This window comes from Rhamphochromis sp. 'chilingali' (genome assembly GCF_963969265.1).
Source record: "Rhamphochromis sp. 'chilingali' genome assembly, chromosome: 17".
NCBI classification, from domain to species: Eukaryota; Metazoa; Chordata; class Actinopteri; order Cichliformes; family Cichlidae; genus Rhamphochromis; species Rhamphochromis sp. 'chilingali'.
In genome coordinates this window covers 15695764-15721314 of record NC_137944.1, presented here as the reverse complement: position 1 = coordinate 15721314, position 25551 = coordinate 15695764, and the positions used below count along the sequence as shown (strand labels likewise).

The window sequence follows — 25551 nt, the reverse complement described above, 5'->3', positions numbered from 1 at the left end:
AGTAATTCATGCTAATAAGCCTCTAGCCTCGATCCCCTTTTTGTCAGACTGTGTAAATAAACTTTTCAGATCGAGCCTTCATGCCAGCCGACAAGCACCTTTAGTTTTTACCACCAGAGTTTCGTTTATTTTGAGTCTAGACATCTGAAGTGACTCCCGAGCCGTGCCGCTGGAAGCCGTGACTCCTCAGAAGTAACAGAAAAGAGAAATAAAAGAGCGTGAAGTGTTTTCTTTGCCTTTGGTTTGTTTTCCAGTCTCCTTTCAAAATGAACTGGGGTTTGGAGTTGGCTGCTTCGCACATGGTGTGGTGGAAGGGATGGGGAGAGAGGGAGAAGTAAAAAAAGAAGTGAAAAATAAGCACATTTTACTACTGCAGACGTAGTGGAATCTTTCTACGCTATAAACAAAATACATTCAATTAGTGTTTTTCACTATGATACCTTTACTACTGTATATTTACTTGGCACATGGAGTCTATGACATGCCTCTCTCATCATTTTTCTAATAACAGAAATTTTAATTTGTAAAAAAAATCAAACATGTAGAGACTTAAGAGTTATAATGAGAGTCCAAGGTACAAACCAGGTATAACCATCATGGTTAATGCACCTTTGTCTAGATTCAAGTCGGCAATATAAGATAAGGAACAGTTAGCGTACTTTGTTGCTTTTTTACCACTTATAGACGTTATTTTTGCTGCTACAACCTGGCAGATGTTCACGATAGTCATAAATAGGTATAAATAAAGCCAAAACTCCTGCAGGCTGAGCCAGCCTAACTGACATTATGAGTACTTTCTATTGTTTAGCATTTACCTTTATCCCATAATTACTGCTTGTGGCCACGGTGGCTGCTGTTTAGCTAAACTTAACATAGTTTCACTTGAAGCAGTTGTCACCTTTTTAAGGCATTATAACAGTCTCTGTTGTACAAACTTATATTGTTCTCGGTTGAACAATACCCAACAAATTCCTTTGTGGTTTATTTTTTTATGGATTATTTATATGATCATTATAAATTAAACTGTTGTAGATGTATCCTAGGTCTTGCCTTGTTAATGCAGTGATGAGTTTTGGAGGATTCTGATAGAGTTTTGTCTCCACGCAGTCTATGAGCTGCTGTTTCAACAGCAAAACATCTGACATACAGTTTTCATGAACACTAAAACTGTCACCAGCGCTCCTTCCTACAAATCTACGATTGCATGAGGCAACGATCCATTTGCGAAATGCACCCTCCATGTTGTTCTAGCTTTACTGTTTTTAGTTGTGATTTGTGTTTGTGAGCTTTGCTCTGTTGGCTCTCTCGTGCCTGTGAATTATTTCCCTCTCAACAGGACTATGCTTTTTTTTTTACTGGTTCTGATGAATCTGTCAGTGAATCACACCAGTTAACCTCCTGTAGCGCTATGCTGCAGGATGCTGAAATAATTTTCTCATAACTCATAGCTTCAGTGGCTCTGGGTCAGGGGGAGCTAGCTGTTGCACGCAGAAGCCCTTATGGGATGCGCACCGAAGAGGAACCAAAACTCAATAAACACAGCGTCTAGGGGGGGTGGTAGTTCAAGGGTGCGCTTGTCATGACGGAGCCTACGGTGAGCGCTCCAGTGGCTGCTGGGGTTTTGATGCTGTAATGTGAAACGGCTGGGGAGGGAAGGAGGACCACAATTCCCTCTTTGTCTGGTCTCCACCCCAGCGTCACCCCATTCTCGTCTCCTCAGCGGACCTTCACAGTGCCCACACTCGTCATCTCCGTCTCCGTCTGTGTCCCCACGTATGCCACCCATCACGATGTCTTGATTGCTCGCACTCACTCGCACCCAGCCAAGTGTTACCGTTTTGAGTTCATATCTTTTCCTCTGGGCTTTTCTACCATCTGCATTCAGTTCATAATAATGTCAGTTACATAAAATAACACCAGCATTGAATCTGAGTAATGCGTCCTAATTCTCCTCTCTCGTTTTCTCTCCTTAGTCTCCGGTGGTGTCTGTGGGCTTTGCCAGGTTTCATCCCAACCTGGTGGTGGGGGGGACGTACTCAGGACAGATAGTCCTGTGGGATAATCGCAGTCATCGCCGGACCCCTGTCCAGAGGACCCCTCTGTCTGCTGCTGCACACACTGTAAGGATGATTTAAACTGTCAGTATGATACATTTATCATACAGTATGTAAAGGTTTATCTCTGCTTTACAATTAGAATTGTGATATTAACAGCAATACGTCTGCAGGAGATTATTTATTACTTTCCTTACAGTGTAGTTTTCCTGCGATGACACATCATTATTAAAACCTGGAAGGCAGAACAGTTTCAGTATTTAACAGTTATTTTTTAGCAGGATTGTTTACCCAAAATTCTGGATAGCTCCTTAAATCATAGAGTAGTTACATTGCACCAATCCATCCTTCTCTACAGCCATTCACAGTATAATCAAACTAGGGAAAACCCTTGCTCAAGGCTGTGCCACGACCAAAATTAGTGCCACCGTGTGCAGTGGATTTATGGTTTTTTGTGTAGCGGCCTTCAGATGGGGTCAAGTTGGCAATTACATGCAATCTGTGATAAATCAGCAAGCATCGCAGATCTGCTGCCATGTGCATTGATAATCTTTTCCCCGAGTATGATGATCCTGACACAAACAGCTAAGAGTGATAAGCTAGGTCATTTTAGCTAATTAGCACTCACTATTGCTTTGTAAACTGTGATCTTCTTGTTCTTCACCTCCTAAATGAAAGACCTGAGATCCAAATTACAAATAGCGGTCTGTTAAAAGTGTATTATTGTACACTCTTATCCTGACGGCAGTGCAACAAAGAGCATTCACAACAAGAAACTGCTAAAATGGATCTCCAGCAGGGACGTAATTGTTCTCTAGTGATTAAAATATTGCAGTGGATTCTGTATGTGGATCAAAAGTGCCCAATTTCCATTAATCTTCTTTTGAGAGGTCATTTAAATGTTCTTTGATTGAAAATTAATTTTAGTGGAGGGTTGTTGGAACCGTGTTTTGCTCTTCAGAGCTCTGTGTGAGTCACGTGACTGAAAACTAAATTGTTAATTTGGTTAAAAGTGTTGAAATACACTTAGGCCAACATGGGGAAAAAAAGCAGATAAACACTTTTTTTAATCCAAAAATTCAGACGTATGAATATGATAAAAAGATTTTGATTGCACCAATTACACTGAATGATTTTTATATGATAATCTGTATTCTTGGGTCTGTCTGCACTTAGACATAAACTTGATAAAAGCAAGACATAACTGAAAGAGCAGCTCAGTTCAGCTATAGCAAATTACTGTTGAATATAAACTAACGATATCTTAAGAACCCAGCTTGTTTATAATCACAGCTACAGTAGACACACACATTGTTACATGCCATCCATACTGTAGCTTTAAACGGGCTGCGGGCTCTAATAATGAGGCTGCCACTCTCCCGTTAGTGGGTACAGCATGCTAGCATGGTGCTGATTGCTGAATGGATTCTTTGTGCGACCCGGCGCACAAATCAATTACTGCTCAGTAATGATATAATGGCTTCACACACTCGTGGATTTGAACAGCAGCACATGTCTGAAACGTAGGGTGATTTAAAAGGACGAATGCACACTGGCATGTGAGCTGTCTGCATCTCTTGGCCCCAAAAAGCATCTAATGACATCATGTGCTAAAGGGGAAAAAACATGTGATCATTACAGGACAATGTTTATTCGTTTCATAAATAGTGGAATATCACAATTAATGACATGGTGATGCTGCTGACAGCCTGCTACAATTAGGACTGTTTCAGCTATTTTTTGTACAAGAGAAATTGTTATGCTTCAGTTCAAAGAGGCTAATAATTAAGAACTATAATGTGATCACAATGTATTATCCTAAACGATGTTGTTGTAATTATACTACAGTTGATAACAGCTTTTTTGTATTGTGCACGGGTAAATCTTCACCCAAATCCATTTGTTTGTCTCTGCGTATGATCGTGTGTGTTTGTCTAGCACCCAGTGTACTGCGTGAATGTGGTCGGCACACAGAACGCCAACAACCTGATCACCGTGTCCACAGACGGCAGGATGTGCTCCTGGAGTCTGGACATGCTCTCCCAGCCTCAGGTACACAAAACTCTTACCGCACATTAGTGAAGCAGTCCACACAACCTGCCAGCAGCATTTAAAAAAAACAACAACTTTTTTTTCACTCACTAATGCTGTTTTGTTGTAAAAATGCAGGTTTATGCTATATCCACTCTAATATAATGTGTGTAGGAGACCATGGAACTGGTGTACAATAAATCCAAACCCGTGGCAGTGACATGCATGGCCTTCCCCACGGGAGACGTTAACAACTATGTGGTCGGGAGCGAGGAGGGTACTGTGTACACTGCATCCAGACATGGCAGGTTGGTTAATGAAACATGTATTCTTAAACACAGATATGCATTAAAGTTCACCAAACGTCTGCTGAATATGAAACAGTGCTCATATAATTTATAATTATAGAATATTAGAATTATAACATTAGCAAAGTTTAAGAGGATGATTGTCCCTAAATTAGATTACATTTAAGTAACTTAAAACTTAAAATGTGATTACAAATGAAGTTCTCCCTCTTTTGGAGGGAATTTTGGGCTAATGGTCGCAGTTCCAGATGTTGCCTTGTGCGTTTTCCCTCTCCAGTAAGGCAGGTATCTGTGAGATGTTTGAGGGCCACCAGGGGCCCGTCACAGGCATCAGCTGTCACAGCGCGGTGGGCACCGTCGACTTTTCCCACCTCTTTATCACGTCCTCGTTCGACTGGACCGTCAAACTCTGGAGCACCAAGGTACAATGTGGGAGGTGTGTGTTAGTGTGTGTGAGGGAGCGAGAGAGAGGGGATGTGGAGAAAGAAAGGTTGTGCGGGGGGTTGATTGTGACCTCCAAGAGGTTTTTAAGCAGATCCTGAGAGGGAGAGAGAATGAACTAGTGAAGAGGGAAGGTTGAGTAGAGAGGTCTCGTACAACTTGTGTGTTTCTCTACATATATGTTTGAATAAGCTGTTATTGTGCGTATATGGGTACTCTGTGTGTGTGCGTTTGTAGGGAAAGTATTCACTGCTAACTACAGACTGTATATAAGGATGGTTTTAGCCTCCAGAGCTAATAACATAGAAAATCTGCAGTCTATGAGCTCACTTCATTTATAACTTCATTTATGAGTTTATGTTCTAATTTGTACTTTCAGCTCTTATGTTAATATAACATAGTGTTGATTTGGTAAATTATGCCCCCGATGTAAATTGGGATACGTTTTAGGAAGACCTACTTTGTGATACTGTACGATCGTGTATTATCACTGTGTCTCAGACAGAGCCACCACTCGCTGTTCACCTCCAGCTTCAAAACATCAAATTGGGGACGATCAAAGTGTTCAGGTCAAACAAGAAGCAGCCTCTGGAGGTGAAACATGATCCCAACACAGAAGTGGAAAAAATTGCAGTTCCTTTAGGTGCCACTCGAGGCGTGCTCCAAAAGGGACTCCATTCCCATAGATTTCACATTTAAGATATAGAGACTCGACCTGAGTAATGGAGTTTGTGTAACTGAGTACATCTCCATTGATATGACTACTGCCTACCACGGTGAGTCTTGGAACCAGACCTTTTCACTGTGTCGGCACTGTTGGTGAGTTTTCGATTATCTGATGGATGTTCTGTGATACAGCAAATCAAAATGAATTTATGCATCCGTTTTGTTGAGTAAAATGATCCTCTTTAATTAGGCTAATACAAAGCAATAATTAGCTTATAGACAATTTGCTGCTCTGAACCATTCATGTGTTAATACAGTGTTACAATCTTCAACTGGTGTATATCTCACCCCAAGCACACCCAAGAGCAACACCTCTACAGTTGAGACCAAAGTGAATATGTTTGGTATTAAAACCAAACATAGCATATCAGCACAAACATCTCATACCAACAGTCAAGGACGGTGGTGGAGGCATGATTTAGGCTGGGCACCTTGCAGTCATTCATTCGACCATGAAGTCCTTTGTGTACCAAAGTATTCTAGAGTCAAATATGAGGCCATCTGTCTGCAGCTACACCAAAATCAAGGTATTGCAATGACCCAAAGTCCAGATGTCCACCTGATTGAATCCATCCAAACCTCAATTAACTGAAGCAACACTATAAAGAAGGATGGGCCAGAATTCCTCCATAATGATGTGAGAGACTGATAAAGTCACACAGAAAACAATTAGTCCACATTATTGCTGTTAAAGGTGGTTCTACTGAGTTATGGATGTAGTCCTATGAAAACTTCCTTCTTCAGAAAACCGCACGTGCGCCTGTGCATTGCACCGGTAGGGTTTATGGATGTAACCACTTGTTAAGCTAATGTTAGCTGCTAACGTTACCTCTGGCTTTGAAAAAACAGCATGGCAGCAGCCAAAACACTAACATTGAAGCTTTAAAATACAGAGTCCAAAACCAGTGGGTGACATCGCTGTGCCTGCATCCATCTTATATATACAGTCTGTGTTAATCATCAGTAACCATCATCATTATTATTATTACCTGGTTTCAGCCTGTCAAGCAATTTCCTCTTAGGCTGCGCTCTGTTTCTAGTAAGAGCCAGTTAACCTGCTCTTTCTTTGGAGACAGCAGGTGAACCACTAGTATTACAGATGTCAGATATCTACATTGCTTCAGAGAAATGTGTGCCTCCAATGGCAAAAGTCACAAGAGCACAAACAGCTCCACACACGATTCTTAGCTTACTTCAAGTAATAAGACCTATTATAAGTGTAATTATAGTTAGTTAATCTTCCAGTAGTCCATTATTCAACATTATGCACTCCACACTGTATATAAATGCCACTTGTTTTGCACATATTCAACTCTGTATATTTTATATATTTTATTATTTTTATTATTATTATTATTATTATTATTATTATTATTATTATTATTATTATATTTTATTTTTTATTTTTTATTTTATTTTTTTTTTACTATTTAATTTGTAAAAATGTGTATACACACACACACACACACACACACACACACACACACACACACACACACGTAGGAAAATATTTAGTATACACATCCAGAAATGCATACACTATTATATATTGTACATATATTTATTAGTTTCAGGTTGGCCATTCTTGTATTTTGCTCGTTTGTGTTGTTGTGTTTGCACATCTCTGTTGCTTGTGGGGCTCGCACACAAGAATTTCACTCGCATGTGCTGTGCCAGTGTGCCTGCACATGTGATGTGACAATAAAAGTGATTTGATTTGATTTGATTTGATTTAAATGAAACTACAAATACTTGCACTTACAAAGAGACTGTCAGCTGTTGTTCAAGTTTCCGTAGAAATATTTTGCTGAGAGACAGCGTAGGATCTGTTTTTTTTTTATTTAAGGCTTGCTTGTTGCACCTAATCTGACGTGTGTGTGTGTATTGTATGTGTGTGTTTTTCTGGTTTGTCCTGGGTGTACATGTGTGAAAGTCCCTTGTTTGTATGTGTGGGTGTCCCTCCTACTCAACTATCACTGCAAAACACAAATGCACTGATGGGATAGTGCTGGCTGCTGTCTGCAGGCACACTTAGTGAACCTAAGTCAGACCCACTCTAAAGGTGGGCGCTCCTCCTCTCGCTGGTTTTGAGTGACCTCATCCTCTCAGTGCTGTTGTTCTCCTTTCAAACCAGTGTTATGAATTCCATTTGGCAGCATTTCAGAAGCGGTAAAAAGCAAACAGCCACTATTTCTGTCAGAGTAAGGCTGGTGAATAAAAAAAAAATAAAAATAAAAATCTCGGCTAATACAGTGAAAGGACACTGCTGTGGTGGTGAAACAGAAGTTTTGGCTTAGGTGTATATGACATATTGCACAGAAAGGTGTAGGAAATGGATACTCATGTAGTAACCACAGGGTAAATGGAACAATTAGCCACAACTAATATGAAAAATGTTAAGTAGAATTTAAATATGATTATGATGAGTGGCTTGATTAGAAACAGTAAAGCTGTAGAAATGTACAATGTATAAATTTGAGGGTATGAATAATTAAAACTGCTAATGGTCAAAAAATGAAAATAAGGTTACATTAGCTAGCTAAAGTTATCGCTAGTAGTAGAAGTACTGGAACTAATGGGTGAGTTGGGATGTCATTCACTAACAATAAAGCCAGAAACATGATGGATAATAGCTTAATTAGCTAGCTAGAATTATTATTATGAATGATTGTTGGAAATTGTTATCTTAGGCAATGTTTCTGGCTACTAGCTTATGGCTAGTGACTGAATTTGCTAGCTGATTGTATAAATAGTAGAGATAGCTAGCAAATTGTTACAGTTGCCTGTAATTTGCATGGAAGACACCAACTTCTCTACAAACACTCGCAATCCAAAGCTTTTTGCAACCAATTTCACTTCTCACTAACCAGTCAGGGAATATGTTTTTCCTTAATGACCAGTGGTTGCCAGGGCATCACAGACTGGTTGTTTACGAGACCTTAGCTGATAAATGGCTTGCTGAATGTAATCACAAAAAGCGGTAAGGTGAGAGTAGTCAGGGTCAGCATTAAAATGAAACGTTTTAAACGTGTGTGTGTGTTCCTGATGAAGGCTATCTGAGGCCTGAACGATCCAAGAGGTTAAAAGAAGATTGATATTAGGAATATGAATTAAAGCTGAGGTGCAAATAACAAAAGAAAATGTGACAATCAGTTTTTACTATTAATCAGTTAATGGTTAGTAGTAAAAATTTATGCTAATTTTGAATTACAGAGGTTATCATGATACATACATGCATAGGGTGATATCGTGTACAGCCCAAAATCAGAGGCATACCTCCTTGGTGTAGTAAAAATACATAATTCATATTGCATATCAGCTTTATGCAGGATCCAGTTACAGTTTTCATTCTTGGCTGTGACAGCCAATAAAGCACTCTGATGACTTTTAGCCCATGTTAGCATGCAGCCAGTCCATAAGTCTTGTGCAGCGGGTCCCGTGACACATATTAAAACATTTCTGTGGATTTTCATCAGAAGAGTGTGTTATTTTTCAGGATTTGGGAATTCCCTTTCCTTTGAGGGTCACCACAGGAATGTGTGTCTGTCTCTTATCCCACATAACCCATATTTGTGTGTGGGCAGGAGGAATACCTGAGTGTGCGTGTGTGTGTGTGTGTGTGTGTGTGTGTGTGTGTGTGTGTGTGTAAATACAGACACACCACACATGCCTCATGGTACACCTTAAGCAAGCTGCCTTTGCTTGCCTAAAATCCCCTCGAGGTTTGCCTTCAGCCCTCCAATCATAAGCATCACAAACTGTTTTGAACACACGTGCGCATGCACGTTTGCAGCAAATTTCCTCTGCATTCACGTGCGTTTGCCCTCACGGTTCAAAAAGGCCGTCCTACAGACGTCTGCGTATGTTTTTACACTCAGCGGTGCAAATATTGTGGTTAGTGAAACCATTCTGAGTCGGCCAGAGTGTGAAGATGTCGCGACCGCTGGGAGTGGGTTTATGATTGTGCATAACTTGAACCACCTTGCACGCTTGACCCCAAAACCAGCATCTATGAAATGATTGGATGGAGCACAATTACTCCACTGTTGCTGTTCTTAAGAAGGTAATCAAAGGCCTGCGTCCCTGTCGGGTCAGATGATTGTTAGCGAGCGTTTATAATATTTCAGGTGAACATCTGTAGATACGCTGACTCGTCACTTCATTAGTTACAGCTTGTTACCACCAGGTTTGACCCCCTTTTACCTTCAAAACTGTCTTAATTCTTTGTGGCATTGATTCAAAACACTGCTGGAAACGCCCTGAGACATTTTGGTCTATACTGACATGACAGCACCACGCAGTTACGACAAATTTGTGTCTGCACATCCATGATATGAATCTCCCATGTCACCACATCCCAAAGGTCTTTTGAGTGCAGCGTTAAGTTCAAGCTTTGCGACACATCGTTCCTTCCTATCAGCTCAAAGCAGTCTGGCCATTCTCCACTGACCACTGCCATCAACAAGCCATTTTCACTCACAGAACTGCTGCTCACTGAATACTTTCTCTTTTTCAGACCATCTTCTGCAAACCCAGTTGAGACAGTTGTGCTCACTTTGAATTTTAGCAGGTCATCTTGACCATGACATGGTCAAGCGTATGTCAGGAGAAAAAACGTTTTGGTTGGGATCTTGCAGCACAGCGCATGAAGGAAGAATTTCTCATTTAAGGACAGTATCTCCATTCCCTTGGGGCGCATGTTTATTAAAACTATCAAACTAGTGCGATTTTTGAGATGCAAATGCAGCGAGGATAGAAGCGGTGAAATTATATGACTGGCTGCTGCTGAGATGAGTGTTTTGGATCCCTATGGATGGCTGCGTGATGAGATGTTTTCTGAGAGAACGGCTTCCTCCTTGACATTTTGATTTCCGAGACAGTTAATGCAATTTGATATTTTATTATTAATGCCAAGGTGGTGCCTGCATTTTTGGCAACGATATCCAAATGATTGAATGCTAAACTTGCATTAGGTTCTCATTTTTTGTCATTGCTTCACTGTGATGCTAAATATCAGTGCCCAGTTTTTCAGTGTTGGTTTTCAGGCTTGTCAAGGCTCTGCAGCTTTTCAGCACAGAAAAGATAATGACATCCAGTTACTTCATGTGTGGCGCCACAAGGATTAAGCTTCATTTAAAGATTAGTTTAAAGACTTATTCACCTAAATTATCTTCCTTAAAATTGGTAGATATAGACAAAATAGTAGTTTACATTATGAGTACCCAGTATAATACCGAGAGGGCTTTATTCATCTTATTTTGTCTTCCAGGTTTATTCATTACTTTGAGTCACGGCCAAATGACACATAGGACAAATTTCAGAAAGTTACCTTGAATGGGAAACAGAGGTGTTTTGCTTCAAGACTGATTATCTCGATAAAATCACACGTGCAGTGTAACCGGCTGTCATAAAACCCCGAAAATAAGAACAAGTAAGCGAGAGAGAGAGAACATAAACAGGTACGACTTCGATCGAACGCTGGAACTGCGAGATGGAGAAAAATGACCTCTGCTGTCATCCTGCCGGCTGGAAAACAGGTTCAATCGAGCCTTGAAATTGGCTTGGCTCAGTTTGTTTGTGTTTGTGTGCGAGTGTATGCGAGTGCGCGCTCTCAGATCTGCCGTAGAGTGAGGGAGTAAAGGTGATGGAGAGAAAGGAGCAGGAATGAGAGAGAAAGGGAGAGACTGCATTCTTTCATTTGCTGTTCTAGCCAGCCTGTCTCCTCTCTTCCACTCCTCCCACTCTACCTGCAAGGAATGTAGTTTGTATGCTTCTTGAATCTTAACAGTCAGCTTGGGAAAAGGTTTTTTTTTTTTTAACACACATATTAAGCTGTACTGACCCTATGTGGGACACATGGGGTTTGTATTACATATCTGAGTTTTTGATCAGCAAAAGATCGTGACCTTTTTTATATCACAGAAAGGTGTGGGAACCTGTCTGGTGTGGGAATTTGTTCTGTGCCCGAGTATATTTTGACCCCCAAAGTCCAGTTTGTTTGACTAGTATAGTGTCTGTGTATGATGTTTGGACACAGCTAATTGTGCTGAGCCCAGGCCCGCTTGATGAAGTGGACTCTGGGCATATACAGGGAGTGCAGAATTATTAGGCAAGTTGTATTTTTGAGGAATAATTTTATTATTGAACAACAACCATGTTCTCAATGAACCCAAAAAACTCATTAATATCAAAGCTGAATGTTTTTGGAAGTAGTTTTTAGTTTGTTTTTAGTTTGAGCTATTTTAGGGGGATATCTGTGTGTGCAGGTGACTATTACTGTGCATAATTATTAGGCAACTTAACAAAAAACAAATATATACCCATTTCAATTATTTATTTTTACCAGTGACACCAATATAACATCTCCACATTCACAAATATACATTTCTGACATTCAAAAACAAAACAAAAACAAATCAGCGACCAATATAGCCACCTTTCTTTGCAAGGACACTCAAAAGCCTGCCATCCATGGATTCTGTCAGTGTTTTGATCTGTTCACCATCAACATTGCGTGCAGCAGCAACCACAGCCTCCCAGACACTGTTCAGAGAGGTGTACTGTTTTCCCTCCTTGTAAATCTCACATTTGATGATGGACCACAGGTTCTCAATGGGGTTCAGATCAGGTGAACAAGGAGGCCATGTCATTAGTTTTTCTTCTTTTATACCCTTTCTTGCCAGCCACGCTGTGGAGTACTTGGACGCGTGTGATGGAGCATTGTCCTGCATGAAAATCATGTTTTTCTTGAAGGATGCAGACTTCTTCCTGTACCACTGCTTGAAGAAGGTGTCTTCCAGAAACTGGCAGTAGGACTGGGAGTTGAGCTTGACTCCATCCTCAACCCGAAAAGGCCCCACAAGCTCATCTTTGATGATACCAGCCCAAACCAGTACTGCACCTCCACCTTGCTGGCGTCTGAGTCGGACTGGAGCTCTCTGCCCTTTACCAATCCAGCCACGGGCCCATCCATCTGGCCCATCAATACTCACTCTCATTTCATCAGTCCATAAAACCTTAGAAAAATCAGTCTTGAGATATTTCTTGGCCCAGTCTTGACGTTTCAGCTTGTGTGTCTTGTTCAGTGGTGGTCGTCTTTCAGCCTTTCTTACCTTGGCCATGTCTCTGAGTATTGCACACCTTGTGCTTTTGGGCACTCCAGTGATGTTGCAGCTCTGAAATATGGCCAAACTGGTGGCAAGTGGCATCTTGGCAGCTGCACGCTTGACTTTTCTCAGTTCATGGGCAGTTATTTTGCACCTTGGTTTTTCCACACGCTTCTTGTGACCCTGTTGACTATTGTGAATGAAACGCTTGATTGTTCGATGATCACGCTTCAGAAGCTTTGCAATTTTGAGACTGCTGCATCCCTCTGCAAGATATCTCACTATTTGTGACTTTTCTGAGCCTGTCAAGTCCTTCTTTTGACCCATTTTGCCAAAGGAAAGGACGTTGCCTAATAATTATGCACACCTGATATAGGGTATTGATGTCATTAGACCACACCCCTTCTCATTACAGAGATGCACATCACCTAATATGCTTAATTGGTAGTAGGCTTTCGAGCCTATACAGCTTGGAGTAAGACAACATGCATGAAGAGGATGATGTGGACAAAATACTCATTTGCCTAATAATTCTGCACTCCCTGTACTGTTACATCATAATGAAGTGTGTGTTGGAAAAACAGACGGAGGAGTTGAGATGCTTCTTTACGTTAAGGATGAAGGAAAGACAGTGAAGAGGAAATTACTGAGAGTTAAAGAGCGTACTGGCAGCACGGGCATGGAGAGGGAGAGGCATTTGTGATCAGGCATGGACTGAGACAACTGCCCCTAGTGTGAGTAAACTGCAGCACAAGCAGTAGCCTTCACCAACTGGTCTTTCTCCCAGAGGTTAGTGTAGTTCAAGGTCAAAGTTCAATCAGCTCTCATTGTAGGCAGCTGTGTTGTCCTGCATAGTGCAGTGCATGCACCACAAAACCAAACATGCACAGTAAGGGAGGACGCCGGTGCGAGAGCTGACTGCATCTGTTCTCTGACCTCTGACTTTGTCACGAGGACTTTTTGGAGACGCAATGTCACAAACACATAATTGTTTAGGTCAGTATAATGGGATGAGTTTGTCTACCAGACGAGGAATGACAGATTTGTTTCGGAAGTGTAAAACGATGCCTCTGAGCACATAAATAACATATAGATCTCTCTGTTAGATTTAGTTTCAGTGTTAAATAGTTGGTTTAAACCATTATCAGTCAGGTTCTCCTTGCACACCTGCAAGGACACACACACACAAACACACACCTTCCTGTGCACCATTGTCCATCCCGCCGCCTCCTCCTATTTTTCTGTCTCTGTTTCTCTCTCACAGCTGTTGTGTTGAGGTTACAGTACACCTTGTGGAGAGGCCTTCTCTTTCATCTCTCCCAGCGGTTTTATGGCGCTGTGTGAATGTGCTAGGCTTTTTAATTAGGCTCTGCACCCAGACAGGCCCCAAGGCTGAGGCAGCGCCACTCTGTCTGAAGCTCCCTCACTCCCTCTCTCAATTCCTTTTCCCTCTCTCTCTGGTATGTCATCCGCTGTAATCCGTCGCTCTCCGCGTTTTCTCTGCTTCTTCTTCTTTTTTTTTCACACCATGTCACTCATACACGCTCGCACAGATATCCTCTTTTTTTCCTCCTCTCTTTCAGCACAACAAGCCTCTGTACTCGTTTGAAGACAACGCCGATTATGTGTATGATGTCATGTGGTCGCCCGTGCACCCTGCCATGTTTGCTGCCGTGGATGGCATGGGCCGCCTGGACCTGTGGAACCTCAACAATGACACTGAGGTGTGTGCATACTCTGTATGTGTGTGCGTGTGTGTGAATGTAGCTAATACAGGCCGTGATGGGTGTGGTTTGTGTGTCATCTCTTTGTGTGTTGATGTGCGTGTGTTTGGTGTCCTCAGGGCCTGTTGCTGGGCCTCAGCCCGAACCACACAACCAAACATCCAAGACTTTTCCCTCCCATCAACCCCTCCACCACCAGTCCCTCCACATCCCTCCCAACACACACACAATTCCAGATTCCCCCGTGGGCGTTTCCCACAGACCTTGCTTTAAATCAGACTTTGACATCTCCTTATCCCAGCTCCCACCCAGCCATCCCGCTAACATTTCTACAACCTCTCTCCAATGTTCAGGGAACCTCAGGACCCCACAAACCCCGTCCCATCATCCTCCCACACAGTGTCCCTTCGAAGGGGAACACAGATGTGCCGGAGACCATGAGCAAAGCCCCAGCCCTCAGTCCACAGTTCCATGAAAATAATAATAATGATAAAAAAAAAAGAAACTTCAGACCAGGGGTTGAGTTTCGCAAGGCTGTGGGGCAAGCAGTTATTTTAAGACGAGTGCATTTAAGGCCACTGGAGGACACGTCATAGTATTAAACAGTTTGCAGACAGTGTTATACAGTGAGCAAAATAAAAACACAGCTTATTTTTCTTTTAAAGGTCGCACACACTTACAAAAAGTGGAATCAGGGTTTTTTTTGTTTTGTTTTAACACACATGTACAATAAGATACAGTGTAAAAGTAGGGACGCATTGACTGAAATTCTGGGCCAATATTGCCATTGATGTTTACAGTGCTTATGGTTGGGATATATTCTGGTACAGGTAAATTGCAGATTGAAGTCACCTGAGGTCTGTTTTCTTACCAGTTATGTGCATAATCCTAGCTCCGATGTCTGCTATAGGACAAACATGTATTAGTCAGCCAACAAAGGTCAAAAACATTAAATCTTTATTTCTCAGGAAGATGCTGTAAAACCTTTTGAAAGGAATCCGATATAGGTCAGTGAGTCAGTGAAGCTCACTTCTGAATGATGACAATGATTCGGAGATGTTGAGGATGTGCCAAAGTGTTGGTAGCGCTGCTGTTTTTGCTGCTGTTAGCTTGATTCTGATGCTTGAGGGAATGTGTGATTTCTAGGACACTTCAGCCTAACATTAGCTGGGATGTTAGCTATAATGTTAGCTTATAACCAGCTATTGTTGTTGTCAGCTGTCCGGAGACGGGAGGGTCGCATGTGTAATCTGCTGACAATAAGTAACCGGGATAATGTCAGGAATAAATTAGCCTATTTATGCACGTTTTTGTGTGTTAGAGTTCAGGAGATGAGGCTTGAGATGTTGGTAGCGTTGTCTCTTTCCTTTCCCTCCTCCTCTGATAATAAACCATACGTATGATCCTTCGAATCTTTGCTCTGAAGACGCAGGCACAAATTCAAATGTCCTTCCATGGACACAAATAGCCACGACTACTTTTTCTCCACAGCCTCCACATATGGAGTCCATGTATGTGGCCAGTCTCTAGCCACATATTTATAACGCTGTTAGTCAAAAGGGAGATGTCCTTCCCAGCTACTGTATTCAAATATGGTGGGAGAACATGGCGGTTTCCACAAACCGCAAAGCCACTCCTATGTATTTTTAATGGATTAATTATACGTTTCTGAACATTAGTTTGTTGGAAGATGTAATTACAAACTATTCAGTGTATATTTCAGAGTACAGTGTCCCTTTTTCCTTATTATGTAACATCGCAAATTTACTGACTGTACCTTTAATCTAAGCTAACTGTCATGGCTGCAGCCTCATATTTAATGGACAGATGAGCATCAATCTGTCGAGCTAAGAAGCAGAATCCACATTTCTTAAAATCATACTTTGTTACAACTCTGGGAGCAGAGTGGGCACCAAACCTTTGATCACTCGGGTAAAAGTAGAGATAAAAGGATCCTCCTTTCTCCTTCTCTTTTGGTTTCCATGGAGACAACACCTACTCTCCATCCTCTCTCATAATGTTCTTTCACTCTCAGCGTCTCATTTTCTTCAGTCTACGTACATAAATAAAATTGGATTTGGTGTCGCATCTCTTCATCTGCTAAGCCCGTTACTCTCAGCCGGGTCCATCGGTAGCTGAGAGTCCTCCCTCCCTCTGCAGCGCAGATGACAAGTTTCCCAGGCTTCCCTCAACAGCAGCCTTTTCACAGACAGAGGAAGAGTTCATTATCGGCGGCCTAACTCGACTAACAATGTGCTTTATGAGAAACATTTGCTCAGACACACACACACACACACACACACACACACACACACACACACACACACACACACACACACAGGCGGATGTATCGAACACATGCGCGCACACTGCCTCGCGCGCAGTCTAATAGCAACAGGCTTCCATTGTTATCGTCATATTAAAAACACACAGGCATAACGACATTAACAGAGCTTGCGCGGTGCGCCTGGTTCTCATTTCCAGTGCGCACACGTACGCGCACGCATGCACAACCAATTTAGAGCGCTCAGTTCGGATCCGCTCGTGCAGCATGCGGTTAGCGCTGCTTTCAAATACGCAGAAGCTCTGTGTGTGAGGCGACATGATGCCAAGGCCTCTGTCTCCACCGGTGACATATGTCAGACTCGCCTGCCGCATGTCAGGAGCAGTTCATGTAGACTGTGCACGTGGCTTCAGGGGGTTCTGAAGGTGCAGTGTGAGCACTGCTGTTCACCCACAACAGCAAAGTGAGTTATTACACTGTAAATATCCTGTTGTGTCTACAAGTTGTAATTTGACAGCTTTGTTTTTCTTACCGTCTCGTATAGCTGGATAAAGTGGCCCTTTATAAATAGTAAATTTGCTAAATTTGACCATAATGGTATAATGCTTCCATTTACCAATAAACTATAAAGGGAATCGTTTAAACAGCGATTATGGTCGTAAAAAATGAGGGCCGAGAGGCATGATTTATGCCTAAATGTTTACTTCACTGTATTTTCCTTTAAAATCAAAGGAATATGAGAGGAATTTAAGACTAAATTACAAAGTCACTCATTGACTTTTTTTTTTCTTTTTTGAGGAATAAAATTCCCAAACACAAACAGCAGCTGTAACAGAAGCTGTTTGTTAAGTGCTCTGTTTAACACTCACGTTTCCATATTGCTGTTTATTTGTTTCCTGTTGATTCGGCCTGTTCCTTACCACAAAAGCACGATCCGATATCCCCGTGCTGGTGTCGATCCTGGATCGTCAAAACTAACGTTGGTCCAAAGTTCAACATTGCAACTGACCAATCACATTGTGATGTCAGAGTTTACCAGCACACCAATCATATCCTAACCTGACCTTAACCACCTCCTTTTTTAAAAAGATTTTTTCATGAGTGAACATCGGGAGGTTTTGGTCGCTTGCAGTGTTAAACCTCGAGCAGCATTAATTTTGATGATCAGGAACATAACCAAGACCAACTCGGGGATAGCAGACACACCTACGTGTTTACACACCACATTTTACACTCAGTTATCCGTGAACTGTTTGATTTGTTGTTTAACGGTGTGGGTTTGTTTGAACTCTTTGCCTGCCAGGTACCCACTGCCAGCGTGACCATTGAGGGAGCTTCAGCACTCAACAGAGTCCGCTGGTCTTCAGGAGGGAAGGAGGTGGCTGTGGGCGACTCGGAGGGTCGAGTTTGGATCTACGATACAGGAGAGGTACTCGAATTAACTGTATAGCTGACATGTGCTTACACGTTACTTAATTAAGACATTTATAGAATATTTGTGGCAACCTAAAAAAAAGTGCAGGATAATGATTACAGAGTAATAATCGTAGCATTTCCAGAAATATTACACTCGGTTGTTTCTCATATGATGTTAAAATTTTGGCAGTGTGCTCTGGGCTTTTACAAAAAGTCTGCTGAGTTCATTTTTTTTAATTCACTTTGAGTGCCGTGGTGCACGGAGCCAGGAGTTCTCGTGGGTTTAGTTTTCAAACAGTCAAGATTTAATTACCGCCTAGGTGCCAAAAGCTTGAGTGAACTGCAATGACCAAAGTTTATTGCCACATAGAGCGATTTTTTTTTAGTGCCTGAAATTTAACTTACTGATCTTTTTAAATGGATAATAGTTAAAGCTCATCACAAACACCTCTTTTTCACTTTAATTCTAAACAAAAACCCATCATGTGGTGAAAAAACTTTAATCATCATTTTATAAATATATACTTGCTTATGCTGTGATTCATGTGTGTTTGAGCCACTGACATTATTGTGTAACAGTAGAAATAAGGTTGTTTTTTTTTCAGTAAAACCTGCACATACAAATAATTCATCTATTTAGGTCTCGTTCTTCAGTGTATAAAGCCCCCACTAGGTTCATCTGAGTGAAAAGAAACATTCACACTCTCCGGATGTCTCTGCGACCTTCAAACCAAAAAGTTGATTTTGGAGATAAAACTGACGTTTACATCAGATCAGTGTTTAGAACACAAGACGGCATTAAATGTGCCATTAAAACTATATACATTGGAAATACTGAGCTAATGACATTGAATCAAAAATCCTTTCTTTGCCTGTTCTCTGGAAATTTGAGTACTTTCCAAATTCCTGTGCACTGTCTGCAAACCTGAGAGTGGAAGATGAGACGATGATTCAGTAAAACATTGATCAGCTGATCAGCTGAACTTAGGTGCTCTGTAGCGCTGCCGTGAGTCGCATTTGGTAAGTTAGCATGAAGTCTGTCTTTAGTCCTTGTACTTTTTATGGGACTCTACTGTAGACAAAGATTTGATGTAGCCTGGACTTGACCTCAGTGAACACCTGAGTCATGTGTAGCCACTCATTTCAGCAAGGCGTTACCAATGGGTGACATCACAGTAGCTCCGCCCATCTTTTGTTCTGTGTTTCTACAAATTGAGTCACTGAAGTGGAATTCATGGTTCCACATTTGTGTCAGATTAGTGAATAATTAGCAACCAATTAACACATTTCCTTGAACTGGATGAGAACAATATGAGAGTACAGAGAGAAGAAAGAGAAACACAGTGGACAGTTTTCATTGTTTTACACACTTGATGTGTAAAACACACCTATTCTTATTACGGTCGTTCCCAACGGCTGGAATTTCTTGGTTTTTCAAATTTTATGTATGCAAATAAACAGATCTGCATTTTTTGACAGGGACATTCTGAACACAAAAGTGTGTTCAGTGTGTTATTTGTCACACAACAAGTTTGCATTTGAAGCTAAGCTTAGCGAAGCTAAACGACCAGAGCAGTCAACAGTACTGGTTACTCTGCGTATTCTGGACACTGCCCCCTTGTGAATGTACACAGCAACAACATTGGATCCCTGTAGGACCAGTGCACAAACACGCCTTTAACCATCCCTCATTTAGTTTATGTTTTTAAGGAGGCAGAGGCCAGTGTTAGTAAATCTACCCATAATTTTAAAAACAAACAGTTTAGATGGTTAAAATCCTGCTTGGCGATGTGTGGTCCTGCAAGCTCCACCCACAAAGAAAGCAGCAACCCGTAAGCAACCATAAGCAGGGGGGTGAGGGGTTAAGTAATTTCCCTAGACCTTTATTTAGATCTTTCTCCCTGCTTTGTTAAACCCCCTCAAAAAGGTTCCTGCAGTGGAAATGTTTGATATTTTTGTGCCCCATCTCTTTCATGTGAAACGGCCTCCACGTGACACTGCTGTCACCACAAAGCGGCCAGCCCGTATGTTCTCTCATGTTTAGAGAGCTCTGGTTAGGATCCCAAGTGAGTGCAGCCTAGCCTAGCCGCTCGGCTAATTTTAGCATCTTTTTTTTTTTTGTTGTGTGGTAAACTGGAGAGGGGCTGAGCTGGTGGACTCCATGCTGAGTTCATGGTAACCATGAGAGTCATCAATAAGAGCGAGCGGGGCTGAAAGGTTTTATGACTCCAACAAGCTAAGAGTTTGTGTGTGTGTGTGTGTGTGTGTGTGTGTGTGTGTGTGTGTGTGTGTGTGTGTGTGTATTGTGGGTATTAAAGTCACTACAAACTCCCCCATACAGCTATAACTGGGAACAGCATGTGAAAAAAAGAGATGGCCAGCAGTTTCATCCAGAGAGCTGTGGTCCTGGGACTTAGAGCAGCCCTTTAGAGTTTTCCAGTGCAGTAAAATACCAAATACTGTTATTTCTGTTTTATTTTACTGAGTACAAATGAGAAAAAACTGTGTCATCAGAGATTAGAGCAGTTTTTATTAGGACCTTACTGGTATTGCTCTGTTTTTCCAGATCATGTTCCTCAGCATGAAGCATTTTGAAGCTGCTGCTGTTTAAAAACCTGACTTCAGCCCAGCCAGCCGTGTTTCTGAGCCTCTTGTCTTGCTGCTAACGCTGAAGTCACTCAGGCACCAAGTACACAACGATCTGCCAGAGCCCCCCGCTGTGGCCAGCCCAGCCCCTTGGGGGGTGGTTCAAAATGGCTGTCTCCCTCTTCCTGGTTCCCGATTAATTACAGCCTGGGCAGGCAAAGCGGTTGCAGGCATCTTGGGTGGCGACTTCAGTCCCACTCACTCTGACTCCTGCTGTGCACAACTCTAGCAAGACACTTTATGAGGAATAAAACACAGTTTGACATCTCATACTGGCCTCATGTTCTCTTATCAAACACCAAAGTGAACCTGTGACGCTCATAGTTCTGTTCTGAATGCTTATACAAACACAGGCTTCAGACTGCTCTGAATACTCTGTTTGCAATGATTATTTTTACCTTTTTGGTCAGTATGATGCTGATGTGGTGATGTCACGGCTTTGGCTGTGAGTACAGAAGCGTTGCTATCATAGATCAGCATCATAGGCCGTGCTTCCAGTGACAGTATCTGATTGACCAATTTGATGTCTCAGCAGCAATTAAATGAACTATCAATGAAATTATGGAAAACATTTATGGCCCCGAATATTGAATCCATGTGATTTCATTGATGACTTTGCCTTTAGAGCTCGGATGTGAATTTCTTTGCTACTAGGAAGAATTAGTGATCGCATTGATTTTCTGGGAACTACTTTGGATCATTAAGCAGTTGTACAGGTTGCCTGGTGTGAGGGAGCCTTTCTGCAAATAACCACACAGGTCGTCTCAGACTGACTGCAGTGACTCTGAGCAAGTGACAGGCTTGTAATAATAATTGTCTTATTTTAGATCACCAACACGTTTATATAAGCTTGCACTGATGACTGCAACTCCTCTCTTTGCAGTAGGGGACTCGACTCAACTGGTTGCCAGCTGGTTGTATTGTGGTTCTATTCCTATATAAAAGCAAGGTTGCTGAGCTCGTGTGTCACGTTGTAGTTAAATTAAGCCCTGCATCAACTACGTCAATGTTTGTGGAGGAATTGGTTTCAGATCTGTGGGGTTGTGGGTGCAGGCTGAATGTGAGAAGTTAATGTGAACTGCTGTGTATTTGCAGAGCAATAGCTTTGTAAATTTTTGCAGATGGCACCTGACAGCAAGTGGTTGCCGAGCTGGTTAAAGGTCGATCTGTGGTCATCTCTGGCTCCATCACAACCGATGAGCAGATGTCACCTGTCCAGTGTTAAAACAACTGAAGAGAATATGAAAGCTTCTCAGACACTGAAACACCGAACATCTGTTTACCATACTTACAGACACGCGGTTAAACTCTGGAAAATGATCACGGAGAACAACTGCTTTATCTCATGTTGCTTGTTCATGCTAAACGTAATCTGCCAGGAATTTATGGGATTTTATGACATCGTTTTTCCTTGTGGAAAAATCTGGAACCGGGAGAAGCGTGGATTCTCTGTGGGAGTCCTCTATGTTGGCACGGCCGCTGTTCCAGCATCAGTACCAGGATCTGATGTCAGCACAGACAGATTTATTGCTCATTTCCTTCCGTTATTAAGTCATGCTGTGGTACCCGTATAGTGATGTACGCGATTTCCCTCACACCGTGTACCTGTGTGGTTTTTACAGCTTTCGGTGGCCCACACGGACGACTGGGCACGCTTTGCCCGTACGCTGATGGAGATTCGTGCTAACCGTGCTGACGGTGAGGAGGAGGGGCCTATGGAGCTGGCTTCATAGAAAAGAAAGACTCCAAAACCAAAGTGGGCGGATCCAGAGACCTGGTGTGCTTCTGCTGGTGTCAATGTAGCATGTGCTTCTCACTCACTTTGGGTTTTGTTTCTCCACGTTTATGTTCCTCTCTTGTTTGTTTTTTATTGTACTTTTGCATTTCTAAAATCAAATTGTACCGATTTGTTGTTATTTATTCGTCCAACGACTTCAGGTGATGCGTCGCTTGCAACTCGTGAGCCTCCAGTATATAAAGAGCAGCAGTCTGTTAGCCTTATGGAGGTGTGTGTACTGTAACAATGCTTCGCACTACTGTAAAAAAATAATAATAATGGAGCAGGTTTCATAGACTAGTCATGCTTCGTTTCCATGTTCACTTTATGTTGTGCTTCTTTTTGTCTGTAGTAAGCCTGCATGCAACGCATTCCCAAAATATTCCAGATGCAGAAATGTGGGGTTAACATGGAGCGAGGTTATCACACATGGAGCTGCTTTATGTCAGTGTTCGAGTCGATGCGTCAGAAGCTGAATCGAGTGGTCCTCTGTACTCAGTGACAGCTTCAACTGTATATTATTTAATGAACTGTGACGATTAATAAGAGGTATATTGTAATTCAGAGTGATTGCTGTTCAGCCTGCTAATGTTGACTATTAAAGCAGAGCCCAGGAGCCGCTGTGTTGCTTTCATTTCCACCTCCAACCAGGAAGTAGTACTGCAAATAAAACCTCCACCATACTTACTAATACAAGTGTCTCTTTACTCCGACCACACATGTTGCTGCCATACGTTCAGTAAGACACAATTATTACACACCACATGTAGCTCCTACAGTCTCTGCACCGTACAAGTTTAAATACAGAGCCATGGCACACGCACTCCTTCATATATTTCCACATCTGCATACATTTAGACCTGAACCCAAACATCTTGACAGCGGTGAACATTATGTACAGTCACAACGTTAACGCCGCGCCTTTTACATTCAAAACTTCTTTCTCTGGTCGTATTCTTCTGGATTCATTCGACCATAAATCGACACACAGTTGAAAAGAGCAACTCAATCAAAACAGACGCACACATATGAAAATATGTCTGGATTTCTAATATATACAGAAGTGCCACATTTACTGTATTTTTTGTGTGTAGCTGGTTTTATGATCATGTGATTAATGTGCTTTTGGTTATAAAGCAACACAAAAGGAAGACACTGGAAAAAGCTGCAACAGTAAGTAGCCACCGATATTTAAAGAAAGTGTTCAAGTGTATTTGTGCAAGCCCTTCTGCTGCTGTGTGCATACTGTGTACGAGTTTGGAGTGTAAACCTAACTAGTATAACACAACACTGTGAAACAAACACTGCGTGAGCCCTGTAGCAATTACACACTTTGCTAATCGGTGAGATCGCATATAGATGCTTTTATACAATAATTAGAACAAAATAACTTCAAATACTGTGAAAACTAAATGGACCTGATAGTTTCTCGGTGCTTTACGTATGAAAAACACTTCAGCTCCCCCCCCTCAAACACACACCCGTGGAGGTTCAGGGGGTGCTCACGTTGGAAGGGGCCGCTGCCGTCGGCACCGTGTAGCGTGGGAGATGGAGTCCAAACTTGCTCTTGATGCCAGCGAATGTGGCCACGGCCAACCTGAAGCCTCCGATGTGGTCGGGGTTGGGCGCCGGCAGGCTGATCCGAGACTTGGGGGTGGGCTCGGAGCCAGCCGGCTTTCTGTGGTGTGTGGAGAGAGAGAGATGGAGGAGAAAGTGAGGGACATGATGAGAGAGAGAGGAGCAAAAAAAGAGGTAGAGACGAGGAGAACGGAGGGAACTGTTCAACAACATAAACACTGCAAACTGTTAACGCACAGGGGTTTTATTATCATCATTATTAAATCTTAAATTAATATTATCATTCGAAACGCTGTTCGCCACAGAAATAAACAATCTTAATAGAAAATCAAAAGCGGAACGGCTCAACGGTTCTCCCTGAGAGCAGAACTAAATCAAATCCCTCAAAGATTTCACGCCGCGCTCTGTGAATCGCTGCCAACACAGACAGCAAGAAAAGGATCTGCTCGGGTCCAAACCGCAGCGAGTTTTCACTGGATCTGCAGCTGATTTTGTGTCGCTGTGAGCGAGCGGGGAGAGAGGGCGCTACATGGAAAACGAATGAGCCGTCCGACCGATGCGTGCATGTGCATCGCGGTGTCTGTCCATTAAAAGGAGGCAACCCAAGTTCCCCAACGGGGTTTAGAGTGAAGGAGTGAATTATTCTTGACAGTGACCTTCATGAGAGGAGGATGAGGCTCTTTGAGTCCCAGGAGTGGGGAAACGACACGCTGAGGTCAAATGGGTGCTAACAAAACTTGTGTATTTGAGGAAACTGTCAGAGGGACTGTGTGACATCACTGTGTGCTTGCATTCAGGAAGAAAAAGGCTTGTTATTGTTTCTGTGCGGTTGAAGATACTTACGGTCCTCCAAAGTCGATATAAAACCAGCGCTGCAGGAGTTCATAGGTCACCAGTGTCACCCCAAACTGAGGCGAAGAACGAAACACTCGAGCTGCAGTGGAGAAATGTGTTTATTTTAATTAATAAAGACGCAATTTACACAAACGCAGAACCAGATTGGTCAGTTGGTTTGGCCAAAATCCTCTCTGAGATGCAAGGAGAGTGAAAGTGTCTGTTTATGCTTTATGTCTTATGATCAAATCAATGTAAATCTATTACAAGAATTGTGTTGTAATTGTGTTTGACTCCATGAGCGTACCTCCAGCTCCTTTCCAGAAAGCGCGGGGCCCCTCTTCTCTGAGAATCTTCCAGAAGCAGTCCATCAGGCCGCTGTAGGTGGTCTGGCCAGCACGCGCCGCCACCTGTAACCGTGTCTTGATCACGTCTGCCGGGGTCACCAGAGAGGCGGCCGGCATGCCTGCAGAAAGAACTCGAGAGCTTTCTAAAAGGTCGGAACGTGTTTGATTCTAAACAGAGCGCACAAAATCCAAAATCAGGCCCAAACAAATGAGATGATGTGCAGAAAGCAGCCATCAGCGATTTATTGAAATCTTGCATATCTTTGAAACCGCATCTCA

General features: G+C 42.3%; 2 protein-coding genes across 11 annotated transcripts in view; one reads left to right on the top strand and one right to left on the bottom strand.

Moving 5' to 3' along the window:
* dync1i1a (dynein cytoplasmic 1 intermediate chain 1a) overlaps positions 1-23180 on the top strand; it is a 67762-nt gene extending 44582 nt beyond the window's left edge. For all 10 annotated transcript variants that reach the window (XM_080863392.1, XM_080863387.1, XM_080863389.1 and 7 more), the window contains 7 exons: positions 1974-2120; positions 3993-4106; positions 4260-4393; positions 4671-4815; positions 14250-14390; positions 17978-18103; positions 22359-23180. In XM_080863392.1, coding sequence (XP_080719518.1) covers positions 1974-2120; positions 3993-4106; positions 4260-4393; positions 4671-4815; positions 14250-14390; positions 17978-18103; positions 22359-22469 — 918 coding nt within the window. In that variant the 3' untranslated portion in view covers positions 22470-23180. The remainder of the gene's footprint in view (positions 1-1973; positions 2121-3992; positions 4107-4259; positions 4394-4670; positions 4816-14249; positions 14391-17977; positions 18104-22358) is intronic.
* Positions 23181-23218: 38 nt separating this feature from the next.
* slc25a13 (solute carrier family 25 member 13) overlaps positions 23219-25551 on the bottom strand; it is a 54350-nt gene continuing 52017 nt past the window's right edge. The window contains 3 exon segments of the mRNA XM_080863384.1: positions 23219-24191; positions 24935-25025; positions 25233-25391. Of these exon segments, the coding sequence (XP_080719510.1) occupies positions 24005-24191; positions 24935-25025; positions 25233-25391 (437 nt within the window). The 3' untranslated portion in view covers positions 23219-24004.